Here is a 19,398-nt window from a genome sequence, read left to right as displayed (position 1 = left end):
AGAAAAATGTCGAAAAAGCGTGGTAACTCCAGAGACTAAAGGGCACATTTTTAGTTGCCCATTCCAGGCGGCACAGTTCCGGGTCAGAACTGCATTTAGAGCGAGCCAGTATTTCCTCTTCCGTTCAGGGAAGTTATGACTTTACAAGCCCAGAATGATAAGTGGCATGCTGGTCCTGGAATTACCAAGCTCTTTACAGCATATTCTTTGTAACTTCTGGAACCTTCAGCAGATGGATGGAATTTTTAGGTAGAAATGAAGGAGTACTTCTTGACTACAAGCCTTGTAAACTTGTAATAGTGGGGGTAGGATTTCCTGTAGAGATACCACAACTTCCAGTTGGCCTATGTATGCTTTCAGGAGGCAGCAGTAGGTTAGAGGATTGTTTATCTACATTGCCTGTTCATGCGATGCATCTTTCTATGGTCTTTATAAACTTTGGTGCATCTGCTTGCACTGTCAATTAGGTTCTCTGTCCTCTCCTTACTTTCATCCCTTGATTCACAGTACCCTCCCTGGTTGCTGCATCTGTCTGCTTTTCTGATTTCTTTAACAATTTTTTATTTTTCAGTTTCCTAAAAGTGTCTCAGAGCACTCTAAATTGACTGAAAAAATGACATTTTGCTGCTAAGTAAAAACTGATTTAAGACTTTGTGAATAGTGTAAGCATTGTGCTTGTTTGTCTGTCTCTTCTCTATCTCAGGGAAAATAGAGAGAGGAAAAGAAAACCAAACCAATCATACAAGAAATTTATAGAGCGCGCTACTCACCCGTGAGGGTCTCAAGGAGCTGGGGGGAGGGGGGGGGGCGGTGCTGCTACTGCTCGAACAGCCAGGTCTTGAGGTGTCTCCTGAAGGTGATGTGGTCCTGGGTCAGACGTAGGTGGGCGGGGAGGGAGTTTCATGTCTTGGCGGGCAAGTAGGAGAACGATCTTCCTCCGGTGGTGGTTCTGCGGATCCGTGGGATGGCGGCGAGGGCGAGGGTGGCGGAGCAGAGCTGGCGGGTTGGAGTGTAGAACGTGAGGCGTCTGTTGAGGTATTCGGGTCCGGGGTTGTGGAGTGCTTTGTGTGCATGGGTGAGGAGCCTTAATGTGATTCTTTTGTTGACGGGCAGCCAGTGCAGGTCTCTCAGGTGGGCGGTTATGTGGCTGTGTCGGGGGATGTCCAGGATGAGGCGTGCAGATGCGTTCTGAATGCGCTCGAGTCTGTTCTGAAGTTTTGCTGTGGTTCCTGCGTATAGGGCATTTCCGTAGTCCAACCGGCTGGTGACGAGGGCCAAAGAACCCCAGCAGTTTGTAATTACAGGTCCCAGAATTAAAACAAAGCAAAACTGTATTTACTTATTATGAATCTTGAGAATAGCCTACCTGTCAAGCAAAGTTAGTTTAGTCAGACATAGTTCACATCATGCGCTGCATTCATCAGTGTTGCTTTTAAGGGTGTCCTCGTCAAGACAGGTTTGCAGACCTCCATGAGCAATCATAATGTGAACAAGAAGAATATGAACATAGAAAGCTGGATTAAGAAAATATATTGAGGTGCATTCTAATGGTTTACCTTTAACCCCTTGAGTGCCCCGCCCTTTCCCCCTCCTGTGCCGGGCCTTTCATTAGCAGGCGGGGTCCATGACGAGATAGTCTCGTCATGGGCACAGCGCAACCGCGCTCCATGACGAGACTATCTCGTCATGGGCATAGAAGAGGTTAATAAACCTGAGCATCCATTTTACTGTATATCATATATTGTTTCGTTTTTTATTGATTTCAAATTTGTGTAGCCTTAATAGGGTTAAAGGTCTCCGTAGTCTAACTGTAGTGGTTACAAGTCCAGTTTGGGTCAGATGAAATTACGGGTAGGGTTGTGGTTTGCCTTGGGTTTACAGTTTGAGAGATGTTCAATTTTGGAATTTCTATAAAGTGCTAGTGCATCTGGTGTAAGCATCAACGTGCTAATATAGTTGTGGGGCGTAAAAATTTTTAGTCTACCATTTAGGATTAGGATTTTGTGGTTGCTGGAGCTGCGGATTACTCTGTAGGTTTGTGGTTTGGTGTTAGAAGCAGTGTTATTTAGTCGCAGTCATGTTAATTTGCAGGTTTGTGGTTTGGTTTGGTGCTAAAAGCAGTGTTATTCGGGGGTAGGCTTAATCTAGTTAGTATGAAATAAAATAGCCTAGGGTCATGTTTAAGGTCAAGGTTCAAATGTATGATGTTATAACTCAAACATTTACAACGCAGGCCTTTACAGCGCAGTTTTTACATCGCAACATCCATTACAGCGCATTATTTTACATCCCATGCCATTACAACGCATTTTTAGGAACTACATTTACAACACATTCCATTACATCGCATTATACCATTACAACGCATATCATTACAATGCATACCATTACATTGCATTTAAGGTAAGTGTTGGATAGTGTAGGGGTAAAAATTACTATTCTAACTCCAGTGAGTGCAACAGTAGGGTAAGTGTTGGATAGTGTAGGGGTAAAAATGACTATTCTAACTCCAGTGAGTGCAACAGTAGGGTAAGTATTGGATAGTGTAGGGGTAAAAATGACTATTCTAACTCCAGTGAGTGCAACAGTAGGGTAAGTGTTGGATAGTGTAGGGGTAAAAATTACTATTCTAACTCCAGTGAGTGCAACAGTAGGGTAAGTGTTGGACAGTGTAGGGGTACTATGCGTTATAATGGTATGCGTTGTAGTGACATGCGATGTAATGTCTGCGTTGTAATGACATGCGATGTAAAGGATGTTGCGTTGTAATGACTGCGTTGTAAAGGTTGTTTCCCCAAGGTTCAGGTGAGGGTTTATGTGGTAGTTTGAAAAGGGTTACCATTGAGATTTTTTAATGCTTAGGTTTATGTTGAATGCAGTGTCTGTGGTTAGGGATGTGACCAAGGCTCTGGTTGCAGTTATGGTTATAGTTAACTTTAGGTTTAGGATAAGGGTCATAGTTGTGGTTTGTGTAGGTGGCAGAGTTAAGTCTTCTTAGGGCTTAGGGATATTTTAAAGATCAAGTTTAGAGATTGGGTAGTTGTAGTGGTTAGGATAGTGTTAATAGTAGATTTAGGGCATTTGTTGTGGATTTTGTTAATTTTGGTATTCAAAACATTTTATTTTCATAATTGTCAACGCAAAGTACATAGCATTTTTCTTTTGTATGGTTCTTTGACATCACTACTTCATCACTGTATTATTTAGTTTGAACATTCTTCACTATCATTACCTGAGTTATATACAAATGAGTGCATCCATTTGGAGTTTGTTGTATTCGAAGCCCTCATGTAGGTTTGTCATTTTTCCTTTACCAGGGCTCCATGGAGTCGATGAAGTTGGTACTTGGTGGGTCAATGGCTAGAGTGGGAGCCCTAAGTGAATGTCCGTTTCAAGATGACGAATCCATTCAAAATACAGGTAATTACATATGATCTGCACCAGCAACTACTGAGCAGATGTAACAGAGGAATGGACTGAACAGCCAATGACGTCTACTAGCTGTTGGCATGTTGGCCTGTGTTTAAGTTATCAATTATAGAACCAGATGCCCAAGTTATTCTCTTAGTGTCACCACTTGAGCATGGTGCATATTCCTCGTCAAAGCGGTTTATCTCCCTCAGTTAACTTATTTAGAAAAACTGGAACTTTTACGTTTTTGGCTAAGTCTCAGTATAGTGGACTTTAAGAAAAGACTGGGCAATTATTTCTAATGCACACCCCCAACATTATTTGCCATGAGCACTGTGGTAATGGGGTACAGCTAAGCGCCAAGGATAGCAGTGATTGAAAATATTTTGACCCTTAAAGTTTTAGATTTTGAGTGTTTCTCCACTGTTAAGAGTGTCTTGCTTTTAAAGATGCATCAAGTTTAAATTGATGTCACACTCCTTCCAGGGCTTAATCAGCCACCAGGCTTGGTGAGCAGATTTAGGGCTTGAAGATGAGTGGGGCTCTTGATGATATGCAAGACAACATCTCTTAAATAATCTACGAAGATTAATTTACTCTTTATTATTAGATGGTGATTAAATTGTATCATGTAGTGCAGTGGTTCTTCCACAATGCCTTCTCAGGAAGAACACAACTGTTTAGAAAACTAAATAATATTAGCAGATTAATAAAGTATAAATACATAAAAGAGTCAAAGTAAAAATTTAAAAAATGTAAAATGCTGTGTACATGTGAAGGAACTTCAAATTAGGTTGGCATGCTTATCTTGATTTGTGGGAGCAGCACAAATACAACAAGAGGAATACAGGATAGGCGATTGGAGTCCTCAATTAAAGCAATGGTATATTCAGGCAAAAAGTCAGCATACAATTGGAGCAAGAAAGTCAAAATGATATACAAGCATCCAACGTATCTCTTCATCTTTTTAAAAATAAAACTACATTTTGAAATACTCCAACCTTCTGATAAAAATTTCGATTTTTGCTTATTTGTTGTTTTTGAATTAAATATAAAATGCCATACTTTGTGTATTTGTTAGAGGTATACTTGTTTCTGCATTTTTAATTGTTTTCATGCTCAAATCCAAGAAGTTGCTTTGGTGGGGTCTTGGACTTCCAGCAGTGATTCAGTGGGGGTCCACGAAGACAAAACGTTAAGAACCACTGGTGTGTACTGTGAACTGAGTCACCTCTAGGTGTTCGAACTTTATGGCATAGAAACCAACCAGTGCAAAGGGAGATAAAGTGATTTCCCCAAAATTGCTTAGTTAAAACAAACATTTCCTTACCTAATGATCCATTGTGGCTGTGGAGTTGCTCTTCGATATACCAAAACAGGCCTGTTGGAACTGATAGAATCCTCGGCGGATTTGATTGGTTTGATTCAGACCACAATGCCTATTATTTCTCAAAGTTATCCTAAACTACTACCCCAAGCTAGTCAGCCTTGGGTTGCAGACAGTGGAATATGTGCCGAGTTGACTACATTGGGCTAATATCTTAAATAGGTTTAGAACTTATCGGTTATAATTTCTCATTGTTCATATTGTGTATTTGGAGAGTTTTATTGCTATTATACGTAACTTTTGCGAGAGAGGCTATATTTTCAATTTGCTCTTCGTTGTATTTAGTCCCCAATTGTAGAGATCATTTGCACAGCAGTGGGTAAAGATGGCTTGCCATAAAGAGTACTATCCAAGAATTCTCCCCAACTTAATCTATCATTGATTGACTGGACAATATAGGATTCGAATACATGTCGCTGATTTTCAATGTCTTCAACGTAGCTCCTGGGACGCACCATTCACAACTCTATCTATCATTAAAAGATGTTAATGTGTTTTGTGTTAAATGAAGAGAGGGCGGATGCGTGCATTTTCGTAATCAGCACAAACACGTACATCTTCCTGGGCAAGGCTACAGTGTGGTCCTGTAGTTAGTTAGGGTAGTCCAAAATCCAACACGAGCAAGAGTACAAGCAGTGCTTGATTTGTAAAAAATAAATAAATGCTGGGCCATCGTCAGGAGGCCACTGCAGTTTGCACAACACATTGCCACTGTACTTACACAACTACTAACTATCACACCGAAGTGTGACAATTCAGAATGTTTGAGGCCGCCAACGCTTTAAGAATGACTTGGGTGGCAGGTATTAGTTGTTGTTAATGTATACTGAATTAACAAACAACTGTTTTTGTGCTCAGCTTTACATTACACAAACAGCGCCACCATGTGGCAGCTGTCATAAGTGCAGGTTCAGGCAATTAAGTGCCGGTGCCAAGCACCGGAACCCACCGGCTCCAATTAAGCATGGAGTACAAGTAAAATTCTAAAAAGGTGCTATTTTTTATAATTGTTCAGTCTGAGTGGCTGTAAAAAATATATCTGAAGGATGAAGAATTCCTACTAGATCAACAGAGACATTTTTTTTTTTAACTGAGACATTTGCTCTAGGGATCCCACACCACAGTTCAACAGAGGTTACCAATATGTAAAGTGATGTGTTTTGTGCATAGTTCATGTGAACCAATTACTTGATCTCCAAGTGCTTTGGTGCACATATTGTCTGCAGTTGAGGGATTGCCTGTGGGGCTGTACTTCATGCGAGCAAACACGTGAACATTGCTAGTAGGTATGGTCTTGAATGAGTGTAGGGTTTTCCATGTACACATAGTAGATGTTTTACAGGTTTGTGGACAGGGTACTCCGTCACAAATATGACAGAGTACAACAAACTCTCAGACCGCCTTGCTCATTTAGAGAAGGGCAAACTCTAAGCTTTGTCAACAGAGCCCTTGGTGGCTTTTTCGACGGAAAGCACCCTTCAATGGCCCAACAGAGTAGAGGAAAGCGGAGGAAGAGCATTACTCTGCGCTCTTTATTTAGGGTGGATGATGTGATTTCCTTTTTTTCTGTTTCTCACTGGCAGGAAATACCTGGCGGTAAGGGGCAGAAAAAAATAATGAATAACCCCTACTTCCTGAGAGAAAACACCCACGGCGTGGGCGTCATTCATTTTTTTTCAAAAACAAAATCCCACTTAAAAACAAACTCACAATTTGGAATGACCATCAAATCCGACAGCTGCCTTGATCCATTGGGTGCAGTGTCTTGCGACTAGTCGTGCAATCCCATTAAGGTTTGAAATATTTTGGGTTTGTCTCTGCAGTTTGTATCATAATGTGTGTGTAGAACTTTGGAACCACTGTTCAACGGTGTAAGTGTAGCTCATTGCTTTGGGTCTCACTGGCCCCTGGCTTTCCTGTGCATTTGTGGGCGGTAATGTTTGGGGTGCCGTGGTGAAGCTACCAGTGCATGCAAAATTGTTCACTGGTTGAGCCTAGAGTAGGCATATTAATCGAGTGGCCACATCTTTTATTTAGACGTGTGGATACATGGGTTGTCTAGCTCAGTTGGGGTAGTCTAATCGTTCACTGGTTCTAAATAGTACTTTACCTAGCTCAAAGTCCCAAGTTCCTACTCCTCCATTAAAGGTGTTCCCTCTTCTTCCAAAAAGCCCTGTTTCTCTTTTCCAGTCCTCTTGCAGTTTGTTTGCCTACGGTCATAAATATTCCCAGATCAAGACAAGTTATCTAGACTAGTTTTAATACATTCTTAGAATACACAGACATAATTTGAGGCCGCTCAACCTGAGCAACCTCAGTTTTTGCACAAACCTTCACCAGGACACCAACACCAAACATCGCCATGAGGCACCTGGAAATGGTGGAACAAGTGCTATATAAATATTCTGCGGTGTAGCAAATCATAGCATATTTCCTTACACTTTAATGTGTGATCAGGGGCTGTTGGTTGTTTAATGAAAGTGAAGTGGGTTGGGTGAGTTTTTGTAGTAGAGTTTTTACAATATGCGCTTTTTCTTGGCTGACATTTTTTCCTAAACTCTTCGCCTGCTCTTTGTGGGTTTTGCACATAGATTGCCAGGGCTTCTCTCCAGACCACAGAGGTCTGAGTTTTCTGCCGATGAGCGTGGTTTCCCTAAAGAATCCAAAATACTTTACATTCTCTTCGCCTGACCTAAAAGTGAGATCAGCAGATACGACGTCTGCTTTAAGCTAGAAAGTGAGACGTACACGTGTGTTTGCGGTTCTGTGAGCAGTTTCCAGTGCAACCAGATTCCTAGGGTTTTATTCACAATAAATTAAACGGAAAAGTATGGGTGGCGATTTATGCATCTCCTGAGCATACTTTTCCATTTTTTTTTCCAATTCACAAACATTCCCAGAAGTAAGTCTAGAATCCTGCACCAGGCGCAGGTTTTTAGGCTTGCATCGTGGAATGTTATGTGACATTTTCTTATTTCTCCTGTGCAGAACTCGCAATGGTGAAGGACCCTGAACGTGGAGACTGGAGCCTCCTGTGCAAATGCACTTTTTTCCCTGTGGAAAACATTTTCCCCCGTAGAGAAAGTCCTTCCAACACACCTCCACTAAATCTGGGGTTGATCTGTTCCACTTTTACCCAGGCTTACTCCAGCACTTGGATGTGGTAAATGTCTGACCATTTCCATGGTGTAAAGGAGAAAGATAGGCACAGGAGAATTCCCACAGATGTGCATGTTTTTTGAGTGCTCCTAAACTTTCGAAACAAAACAGGCCTTGACATGTACACTTCCCATCCACTGAATGAGATTTTCTGCTGCGGATTTTGCCGTGCTTATGGCGAGAGAAATATGCAGTAGTGAATGTATATACTCCTGGCAGAAATCCTCTTGTGAACTCTTGGTAGGGATAACAAGCATTTTACAAATCAATAGGACTTGCAATAGCGAGATTTTGAGATATTGGCATTGTAAATGGCAATGCCTTTTATAATATGAAAGGGCATTATCATATACAATCCCAATAGGTCAAACTTTAGCAAAAGCAAGACCAAGACCTAGAGCGCGGTGTCCGCGAAGCGGGTGGTGCGCTCACCAATACAGTAACAAGAAAAGAAACAGAGCGCGGTGTCCCTTTTGCGGGCGCCACGCTCAGCATGCAAATTTAAAAAATAAAAATAAAAAGGTGAAAACATGCGGTATCCCTGAAGCGGACGCCGCGGTATTCTAAAAAGTAATAAATAAAAATAAAAAAAAGGTTTGCCATTGTGCCGTGAGTGCTGTGGGAGTAGGGGAAGGCGCTTTTAAAGTTAGAGTCAACAAAACAGAAGTAGTGCCAGTGCTGCACTGAATTCAGAAAACAATTTTAACCATGAACTGAAAGAAACAGTTTCACTCTCAACCACTTTTTCCGTTGGTTTTAATCAAAATTAATTTCAGTACTTGATTAACTCATTAGATTGCACGGTTTCATTAAGACAATTGTGACATTTCAAAAGGTAGAAAAAAACAGTACACCATTGATATTTACATTACATTAACATATAGAAACGACACAACTACTACCATACTCAAGTCAATCACACAACAAAACAGACATCCTTCTCAATCATACATAATGGACATTTTTTTGTGACAATCAATTACAGTTTAGAAAGAAGGCCATCTAGAACAATTGGAATAAATGGAAAATATTGCATTCAAATGTCTAGAGAATGATTAGCCCAAAGCGAAGAAGGGTCTACGCGTTTCGAATCCCTCAGGTTGTGGGGATTCTCATCAGGACCATACGCTCTCTGTCACTGAATGAGCACAGGAAAGACTTGAAAGTATGGAGAATCAATCTGTAAAACACTTGTCAGCCTAATGTTGTGTCTCTGTTGTATATCTATCAACTGGCGAGAGGGTTGCAATTCCGATGACAGTCTGGAAGACTTTGAATGGATGAATTTTCAGGTTTAAGCTTTCTCTTCCATCAATCTTTGTGAAGCTTACGGGGAACCCTCGATCCGTGCGTGTTACGCCATAGAAGAAATTTTTCTTCTATGGCGTAACACGCACGGATCGAGGGTTCCCCGTAATTGCAACCCTCTCGCCAGTTGATAGTCAACTGGACTCCAGGTAAGTGGAATGCCACTCGTTTTCTGCCTAAATTAGAACTAACACTTTTAGGGAGTAACCACAGTATCAACATAATAATACTGTGGACTGATACTCACAGAAAAAGTTAGGGAGCAATGATACTACCAGAAAGGATGTTAAGATCCTTAGCTAGTGCTACAGTTACAGGAAAAAGCGTTTACAACGCTGTCTCCACAATACAGTACCATTACAACGCAGTCGTTACAGCGACCGCCTTGTTACCACGCATACCTTTACATCGCAAGTCATTACTACGACTTGCTGTAGGGGGTGCACTGGCATTAGATTTAGAATCCAACACCTTCCCTACTGTTGCAGGAACTGGAGTAGGAATAGTAAGTAATACTATTCCTAAGTACAGCGCGCCCCCTACAGCAAGTGATAGTAATGACTTGCGATGTAATGGTATGCGATCCAACAACGCGGTCGTTGTAACAGCTGTGTTGTAATGGCATGCGATGTATTTGCATGCGTTGTAAGGGTATACATTCACAGTTACAAAGAAGTAGAAGAGAAGTGATATTCTAGCAATACAAATTGAAGTAACTATATTCCCAGGAAGAAAGAACAGAGAGTAGTGACAATACCAGGTAAAGAAATGTGAAGGATCTTTGCTCCCAAAAAGTAGGAAGTATAGTCGCTACAATCGAAAAGAAGAATATGTATCTCTAGCAAGAGTAATGATATTCTCAACAGTACAGACGTACTATGAAATACCAGTAATCAAAGCAAGGGGAGATATTGATGTTGGGATCGAAAAATAGGAAGTAATGGTAGTCCAGCAATAAAAACCAATCTTGCAATCAAAAAGAGTATCTAATAACAACAAAAAGGCGAGTATTGATACTGTAGTATCCAGTGTGCCCAAATTCCCTGTATGTCTGATCTGGTTTCTGGAATGATGAGAGTGAGTGGGGTAATAGAACGGTGGTGCGTGGTGTGGAGAGGAAGCCAGGAGGTAAGGACAGTTGGAGGGAGGATGGGGCTTTGACACGATCTATCTGCTGTGACCTAAGGGACTAACATGAAATAAAGACATTCCTTCCTGCCTGAGTGGCTCCACACTCCTGTACGAAGACCCTTCCTTCGAACTACAACAGATACGCCTTTTAAAAATAGTGAGTAACGATATTTGCAGCAGTAAAACTAGAAAATAAAGGTAGACCCAATCCACACAATATAGTAGCGATACCGCAAACAAAACTGTCTCCCTAAAAGAGGGGGCATTATATTCGCATAATTCCTAGAGCAATTCTTACAGACTCTCCATTTCATACCGTGACTGCAAGCAATCAGTATTACATTACATGATAAGCCGTAGACGGAAAATAAAGTTGGGGAACAGAATATGGATTAAAAATAAACGTTAAGCATCATAAAACAGAATATGGATTTTAAAAAATGGGAAGCATCAAAAGACAGGTTATGAATACAGTATAATAATATGTTCAAAGCATGTATTCAGCAACTATTTATTTTAGTTCTGGTATTAGATTAATTCGTAACAGAAAATTATGGTCACTATTCTAAAGACTTTAATATTTTGATAATTAGCTTTCTTTTAACAGATCACTGCTGTCTGGTACATTAGTCACATGTCTTCAACTCAAACATTGGAAGGCTACATCTCCCACAAAGCCATGGACTTCCAACATTGTGTCCCACCGACACGTAGTCATTTGTCAATCCTTATTATTAGTAATGGGTATTACTATTAGGAGTGGGCGTAATTCACGTTATTCAGTGTAGTGTAATCACATGGAATTACCCAAGAATTCCGTAAGATTATGCATAATTACACCAGTGTAATTCTGCATTGAGCACCTTTTCTTAGCACAAAAATGCCCCCTTTGCGTCCAAAATGGGTGCGAGCATGCATTTTATGCTAAGAATGGGGCTGAATGCAACAGAACACGAATAGCGGGTGCGAGGAGCCACTAAATGTGCTCTTGGGGTACGATTTTCCCCCAGCTTCCTCCTGCCATTTAGCAGTGCCATTTACCAGTTTTTTCGCAGCACAAAAGGCCTCCCACCTCCAAATTGGGCACAAGAACGCATTTACCGCTAAGAAATAGTACTAAATGTGCTCTTGGGGTAGGATTTCCCCCAACATACTCCTGGCATTTATCTCTATTTTCTCAGTGCTCAATGCACCCTTGCATCCAAAAGGTACGCGAGGAAGCATTTTGCGCTAAGAAATAGTGCTAAATGCAGCAGAACATGAATAGAGCGTGAACGGCTTCTCGCGCAAGCAAGAGTAATCATGTTATTATCTGTAATTCTGCATCAAAGAGTAACGCGGAATTACTAAAATTAATACGATTACTCAACTGTAATTGAAATTCATCCTGGATCTAGCTAGCATTCAATCTAATAATATTTATTTTAGCAAGCACTGACGAGTGAAAGGTTGAGTATTCATTTACTGGGGTACGCACCTGAGAACTCTCTTCAAGTTAGGCATGTATCTGCAGAAGGCAAGGTAGTTAGTGAATATGGTGTCCAGATACCTACATGTCACAGGGACACCGCTTTTCCATTCCGGGCTTTGCTTTTACTTATTGTTATCAGGTGTGTTGGTCCAAGTGGATTAATTAAAATGAACAAAGACTACAACTCCTGGAATGCACTGGTATATTAAATCAAAAGCCAAAGTTGGTTTAGATGTGACTTGATGGCATGGAGTTATCTGGTCACCCTAGATGTGAAGAATCAGGCCTGTGGGCAGGGCTCAGGAGAAAGGTTTTTGAACATCTCTCTGTTTCTTCCTCTCAGGTGCACAAACCAAGGCTCTGGTGACCCAGCTGGCCATGTTAGGCCAGGTGATGAACGAACTGAGAGAAGACATCCGTGACCAGGCGAGTGGCTTGTCAGTCACATTCCTTGCAGCGAGGGGGAATTCAGCTGAAGCTCCATCACTTTATAACCATTGATCCCTCCCTCCCGCTGTGAAAAAAAGTGGTGGTACTTGTGCTGCCTGGATACGTTCTCATAAACTTACGGCAAAATCTTACCCCCATGTCAGGAGTGAGACTTACTGCCAGTCCTGTTATTTTGGCCAACAGCACTAAGCATGCTTGGACTCGCAGGCAGGTCTTTAAGTGGGTGTGGTTTCTTGGGGACCTGGTTCTTCAAAAATTGAAACTGCTCTTGAGACTTGGTCGAAAATCTGGCCTTCGCCGTCTGGCAACAATCCCTCTCCTTCTAAATGTAAAAGGAACAGCAGCCTAAATGGAAACAGGAAGGCAGAGGCCTTCGGAGATTACACTTGCATTAACTGATATTTGGTAGCCCTTCTAACACAAGTGTGGTATATCACAGCACAATGGTGCATATGGAGGCCTCTTATTAATGGCCTAATTATAGGGGGAATTCATTGCATAATGAAATTCAGTAGCCCTTCTAACACAAGTGTTGTACATCATAAATAGATATTGCCTAAGGAGGATGTTCTAAATGGCCTGATTACACAAGGGTTTATAGCATAATGATATTTGAACATTGAGACAGACTTCTTATTTAAATTGCACTGTTTATGCAGCTTTGCCACAGTTTGTGCTCTTTGCTGCACTTCACGAGTGCATAGCTGCACACTGCATTCCTGTTTTTGCACTGTTGATGGTCGTCATTGGACCACTGCACGACTGCTTTCTGACTGTGCATTACCCCACTTCAGGTGAAGGAGATGTCGCTCATCAGGAACACCATTATGGAGTGCCAAGCTTGTGGTGAGTACTAAAATGACAATTTCCATGGCTTCTACTACCTCATTGCTTAATTTGTACTAGTTGTTGCTAATGCAGACCATCAGCACTCATTTTTGGGGCCTGGAAAGCTTCAAAAATAATTTGTGTAGGTTATCACAGCAATATTGGAAGGTGTTTGAGCTGTTCCACCCCTGAGCACCACACTAACTTTCTCAGTCCCTGCAATAGAGTTTCTTTGACAGCCAGGTGTATTTACCGTTTATATTCTAGGATTCCACGAGCATCGCTCCAGATGCAAGCCCAGCCCCTGCTTCCCAGGGGTCGACTGCATGGAAACCTACGAGTACCCTGGGTATCGCTGCGGACCATGTCCACCGGGCTTCCATGGCAATGGGTCGCACTGCATGGACATTGACGAAGTAAGAGCCCTCACTTCAAGTAAAAGGACTTCTAACAGAAGAGGTTTCTATCTAATGTTACAAGTACACTCAAAGTATAGAAACCTTTCTTCTTGTTACTTTTATTGAGAGAAAGTTTGTACTGTTTCTTTACCGGAAGTGCATGTACTTCTGATGTAGCAAACAGCCATCCTGTTCTACATTTTTGTTAACAATTGATCTTTTACCAAGTTTCTTTATCCTTGTTTTACTGTTTCTTTTTCTGCTAATTGTTATTGGATTCATTAAACACAACAGTATTGTCTTTAAAATATGTGATATCCCCAGTGGCGTTCCATGTGGATACCCTGACTAGATAGGTGCCAACCCATTTCCCAAATTGCCATCACTTCTAGATCCTAATATCTCCTCGCCCATTGAGGAAACTGACACCATCAACCCCATGATGAGGAAAGATGGTCCATATTCCCTTAAAGCAGTGAGCTTCGCACAGACTTCAAGATCCTCGAACTCTAATAACATCAAATTTGGATGATCCCTGGATACTACAAGGCACTGAGCTCTTGTATCCGCACCATTCCTTTTTTTCACCTCTATTGCAATTCTTCACCTAAGAGTGGAGATGTCTATATTCTCCACTCTTCTTCATCCTCGCCCGCACCCAAATCTTCTCTAGAACAAATGTGTGTTCTCACAATTTATCTCCCTCATGCTTAAATTCAACTGGAAAATGAAATTTTCCCCAAGTTGTTCTACATCAGAAATTGGTTATCTTCAGTTTGTACTTTTATCTTTCAGTGCTCTCATGCAAACCCCTGCTTCTCTGGCTCCAAGTGCATAAACACAGCACCTGGCTTCCGCTGCGAGCCCTGTCCCCGTGGTTATAAGGGCAACATCGTCTCTGGGGTCGGAGTGGAATATGCCAAAGCCAGCAAACAGGTGAAACTCAGGACGTACTGGGGTTATCTGGTGCATAGGGAATGTAGTGTTGGCTGGAAGTATCCAGGGAAAGAAACAGCATGGAGAGCTTAAGGTATCTACGGAGGAAGGCATTAAAAGGATGCATCAGGTGCCATGGCAGTGTAAATTATGGAACCACTGGAGTTGCCTAAAGGTGGAAATTCAGAAAAGGCCCATTTGTATCTATTGGGGAAGTTCAAGGGGGATGAAGGGTGTTGGGAATGACATTCAAGGAGTGCTTGAAACGTGTAGAAAAATTATGGGAGCTGTTGAAATGTCAGCGGTTGTGGGAAATTTAGAGAGCATGCTGGGTGTCTGGGAAAATCATGGAGTGATTTTGTGTGAAATTAAATTCATATAAGTACTGGAGGTGTCTAAGAAAATTCTGGGAATACTGGAGGTGTAACTAGAAATGTATAGAGTAATAGAGATTTCCGGGGCTTACCAACTTTAGTGTATGTTCCCTCAATTAAAATGTTATCTAAAATGCAAGCGTGTCTACATCTGATTTACATTTCATTTTTTAAATGTAGAGTAGGTTTATTTTTCCATTTCAATTTGCTCAAATAGAACTTGCCTCTTGTGTATGGATGGGCGTTGATTCAGTCTTCTAAAATCAATGGATGGGCACAACTCTAGCTGGTGATGGGACAGAGTGTGTTTTCTCTGCTATCATTAATTGAGGAAGACTTAGCTATTCATTACTCCATATGAAATGGGTTACTCTAAATTAAAATTGAAATAGCAGATAGTGTGAGGTTCTGAAAATATGCTTGGTTTGCATGGCCCATTGACCTGTATGTAACCAAACCGTACCTTCCGTAAGATGTGAAGTGAAGTGAAGGATTTTTATAAAGCGCGTCTGCTGCCCGCGGGCGTCCAACATTTTCATTAAGGAAAAAATAAAAAACAAATTGAGTATACATGGGAGTTACCACCAGTGAAGGGAATTTAAGAAGTGCTACAGATGTTTGGGTTGATGGAAATTCATATGGTGCTTATGGTTTATGAGGGAGATGACAGTCAGGGTATGCAAGATGTATCGGGCTGTGGAGAATCACAGTGGTGTGTGTGTGTGTGTGTGTGTGTGTGTGTGTGTGTGAGAGTGGGGTAGGTCAAGGAGCCCTTCATATTTCTTAGCTGGAGAAAACAGGTAACCCTAAGGTTGTTTAAAATAAGGACATTCCAGGAAGCCTGGGATAAAGGGAATTCTGGAAAGGTTCTGTGAGTGCTGGGGTTATCCGAGATAGGTGCGACTTCAAGAGATATTGCAGGTTTGCAGTGGGCAGCATGCTCTGGAGTGAAGCAAGTCTGTTACATGTGAAGACATGGAGGAGGGGATTTGGGAGGTATGGTGTCTATGAGGTACACCTGATTCTGGTCAAGTGTGGTAATCTGGAGAAGGGCTGATATGAACTAGAGTAGTTAATTTACCATGCTACATGGAGTGAGGTGTTGTTGAACTATGCGGTCTTGGTTTTATGCAGGGGTGCACAGACATTGATGAGTGCAATGATGGGAACAACGGAGGATGTGATGCCAACTCCATCTGCACCAATACAGTGGTGAGTGTGATCTGCATATACAACACCGTGGTGAGTGCACTTTCCGCTAGCGACACAGTTGTACCGGCTGCATCAAAAAACTCTGTGGTCTGCAGTAACAATACTCTCATGAGCATGGATACTGACCCGCCAAAATCCTGGGGGTAACGCAAGTGACATTACACGCTCTATGACTATCGAAGACACTGGATGGTTAACTCCTTACACGCCCTTGGTCCCACAGTGGAGTCTTGTTTTCTACGAGGGGCTGGGGAATAGTACATAGTGGAACCTAAATAAAGTAAACTCTGCCACAGGGAACTCCATTCTTTCTGTTCCTACCATTGTTTTGCTGACCTTTGAGTCCAGAAGTAGTAAGGACAGAGCCAAGGATACCCTGAGGCACCACTGCCGCCTCTAGAACTGGTATCAACTAGTTGACATCCATGTAGTTGGGTGTGGTCTGTCACAACACAGTGATGCGTATGTTCTGCATCAACAGCACAGCATGCAGTGCTTTCCCAGCCCCTGACAAAACACTTAGACCTGCACTAGGTTATCCTGGGACACTTGCATCTTACCCAGCTCCTGACCCTACACTTGGGCCTCTACTAATGCAATAAGGCACCTGTACTACTTCACTTTAGCCTGCGCTAGTGTCGTAAGGGACCTGCACTTCTTGCCCAGCTCCCGACACTGCAGTTGGGCCTCTACTAATGCAATAAGGCACCTGTACTACTTCACTTTAACCTGCGCTAGTGTAGTAAGGGACCTACACTTCTTGCCCAGCTCCTGACCCTGCACTTGGGTCTCTACTACTGCAATAAGGCACCTGTACTACTTCACTTTGGCCTGCGCTAGTGTCGTAAGGGACCTGCACTTCTTGCCCAGCTCCGGACCATACACTTGGGCCTCTGCTAATGCAATAAGCACTTGTATTACTTCACTTGGGCATGTACTAGTTCAATAAGGTACATGTACTCCATGGCCAGATTGTGACACTGCACTTGAGCTTGTACTAGTGTGATAAAGGAGACCTGTATGACAAACCCAGCAGCAGACACTTTCCTAAAGGTCCTGCACTACTATCTTTAGAGGCATATTCTACTTACTCTGAGGCATACACTACTTACTGCAAAGCCCTATACTAATCTCTTGCGTACCGATAATACTGCCCTAAGAGGGTTCTGTTACTTCCATTCCAGACCTGTTCTACTATCCTTGGTGCCTTTGCCTTCAGGGCCCTACATAGCTGGTCTGGCTGTAGGGACCTGTACTACTAGCCTTTGTGAGGTGTACTGCTACTCTTAGTAGAAAATAGCACTTGAGAATAGCACTATCAGGAGGGGGCTGTACTACTAAACTTTGAAACCTATACTTCTCTTCTTTGCTACTGTCCTAGGAGCACAATTCTGCTGCCCTCAGGTGTTGTGTGATAATCTTTATTTATCTATACTACTTTTCGAGGTACCAGAACCACTGCTGTCTGGGCGCAGTACATCTACCCTCAGAAGGCAATACTGTACTGCTGCCATTAGAGAGTGACTGTCCTGTGAAGTTGGTACTGTCAACCTTGCAGACCTAACTTCTGCCTCGGGGCCTAAGCTATTACACTTGGATAACTATGCTAGTGCTTTCAGATGAGCTCGTGTTGCACTGTCAGAGTTTCTGATGCCACCCACAGGCGATCCCTCCTCTTACCCCATCTTGTTCTTTTACCTCACTGCTCAAACTTCTAAGGTTCTTTGCACATAAGTTAGCCTCAGCCATCTCACTAACTACTGTTCTTCAATAACCTTGTTCTGACCCAAGCACTCTACATCTGCATAATCACCCGAGGCTACTCATTGCCTCACAATGCCAAGGAGCTACCAAATTATGCTGCATTTACCCATTGCCACTTCCCCTCTGTGCCTCGCTGACTTTTCTTTTCTCACCTGAATATATTCTTAAGCACAGCTACCTCCTTATTAAACAGGCGTATGTGAGTGAAACCATCCGTATTTCACATGTGCAATAACAAACCTGACGCACAGCTTCTTTTCTGACAGGGCTCCTTCAAATGCGGCCCGTGTAAAATCGGGTTTGTTGGCAACCAGACTGTGGGCTGCCTGCCCAAGAAGTCCTGCAGCAGCCCCGACTTCAATCCCTGTGACGTCAACGCGCACTGCGTGTTCGAGAGGAACGGCGACGTGAGCTGTTCGGTAAGTTATGACTGTTGTTGAAACGTGTGACGTGAACGCGCAATGCATGCTCGAGAGGAACGGTGACGTGCCCATACGTGGCAACATTTTAGTGCAGGCAAGTGGGAGAATTATCATTTTTTTTTTTTTTTTTAAAGGTCTGGAGAATGTATTTTCCCCACTGACACATTGAAGCAGAGACAATCTGCCTGAATCAGGTCTATTGGTATGGTGACCGACAACCTGTGCTTAATTTGTAAAAAACATGAAGTACAGTCAGGTGCTCAAATGTTTGTCAGAGGCCACGCTCACTTTCCTCGGCTCCACCCACTTCCTCCACTGGCTCCACCCACTTCCTCTGGGCCACTGGAATTTTGTGTCAAGGAAGGGCCAAATTATGCGGCAGGGTTGAGTAAATTATTAAGGAAGAAAAGGCAAATTATACAGCATAATGAGCGGCATTTTATGATACTTCATTATTTTGTCAGTTTTACACTTGTTAATACTTCCTGGGCATTGACTGCACCTTATTAGTACCAGTTTAACACAAAAATATAGCAATAAGCAAAAGAAAGGTGGCCAGTCAACCTTTACAAAGGGCCTTCAACTACTCAGCAACATCTGTTGCTTGCATGTTTAATAACTTTTTAACCAATTAAGGTAGGACATTTTTTTTGTTGAAAAAGGCAAATCATGAAGCAGATAATACATTATGTGGCAAATGCGGTAAATCTATACTTATGTGAAAAACGCTGCTGCCACACAATTGCATAATTCCAGTGGCGCTGCCTGCAGGTATGTTATCATGTCCTAAACAGTGCTGTAATTGGAAGGCTTTCCAAAGTCAACCTGGGAAACTGTTATTTTATCTCAATTTAGACCACAGCATAACCTTTTGGAAGGTGCCTCATAGACGCTCTTGTAATGATAAATACAGAAAACAAGATAAGGAGCAAAATATTATCAAGATGTCGATATTAATTGTTGCAGTCTTCGTTACACTGGTTACATGAACATCAGAATGGTTTTAATCACTCACTGAGCCTCAGACACAGTTTCGGGGTTCTTGAAGGAACTATGCAAATGCATCTGCACCAGGAGGCCCTGGCCGAGTCAGTAGAACAACAGAAAGAATTTGATCCTCTGAATTTGACATATATGCTTGCAATAT

The 19,398-nt window shown here is 42.2% G+C and overlaps 1 protein-coding gene across 1 annotated transcript in view; it reads left to right on the top strand.

The window, feature by feature from the left end:
- Window positions 1-19,398, top strand: part of THBS3 (thrombospondin 3) — a 159,335-nt gene that overhangs the window by 54,209 nt on the left and 85,728 nt on the right. Inside the window, exons 4-10 of the mRNA XM_085638737.1 lie at window positions 3,318-3,420; window positions 12,211-12,293; window positions 13,112-13,163; window positions 13,413-13,561; window positions 14,339-14,479; window positions 15,988-16,065; window positions 18,096-18,248. Coding sequence (XP_085494863.1) covers window positions 3,318-3,420; window positions 12,211-12,293; window positions 13,112-13,163; window positions 13,413-13,561; window positions 14,339-14,479; window positions 15,988-16,065; window positions 18,096-18,248 — 759 coding nt within the window. The remainder of the gene's footprint in view (window positions 1-3,317; window positions 3,421-12,210; window positions 12,294-13,111; window positions 13,164-13,412; window positions 13,562-14,338; window positions 14,480-15,987; window positions 16,066-18,095; window positions 18,249-19,398) is intronic.

This window comes from Triturus cristatus, chromosome 12 (genome assembly GCF_964204655.1).
Source record: "Triturus cristatus chromosome 12, aTriCri1.1, whole genome shotgun sequence".
NCBI classification, from domain to species: Eukaryota; Metazoa; Chordata; class Amphibia; order Caudata; family Salamandridae; genus Triturus; species Triturus cristatus.
Note: the sequence above shows the minus strand (reverse complement) of the source record. Positions and strands in the feature narration are given on the sequence as shown.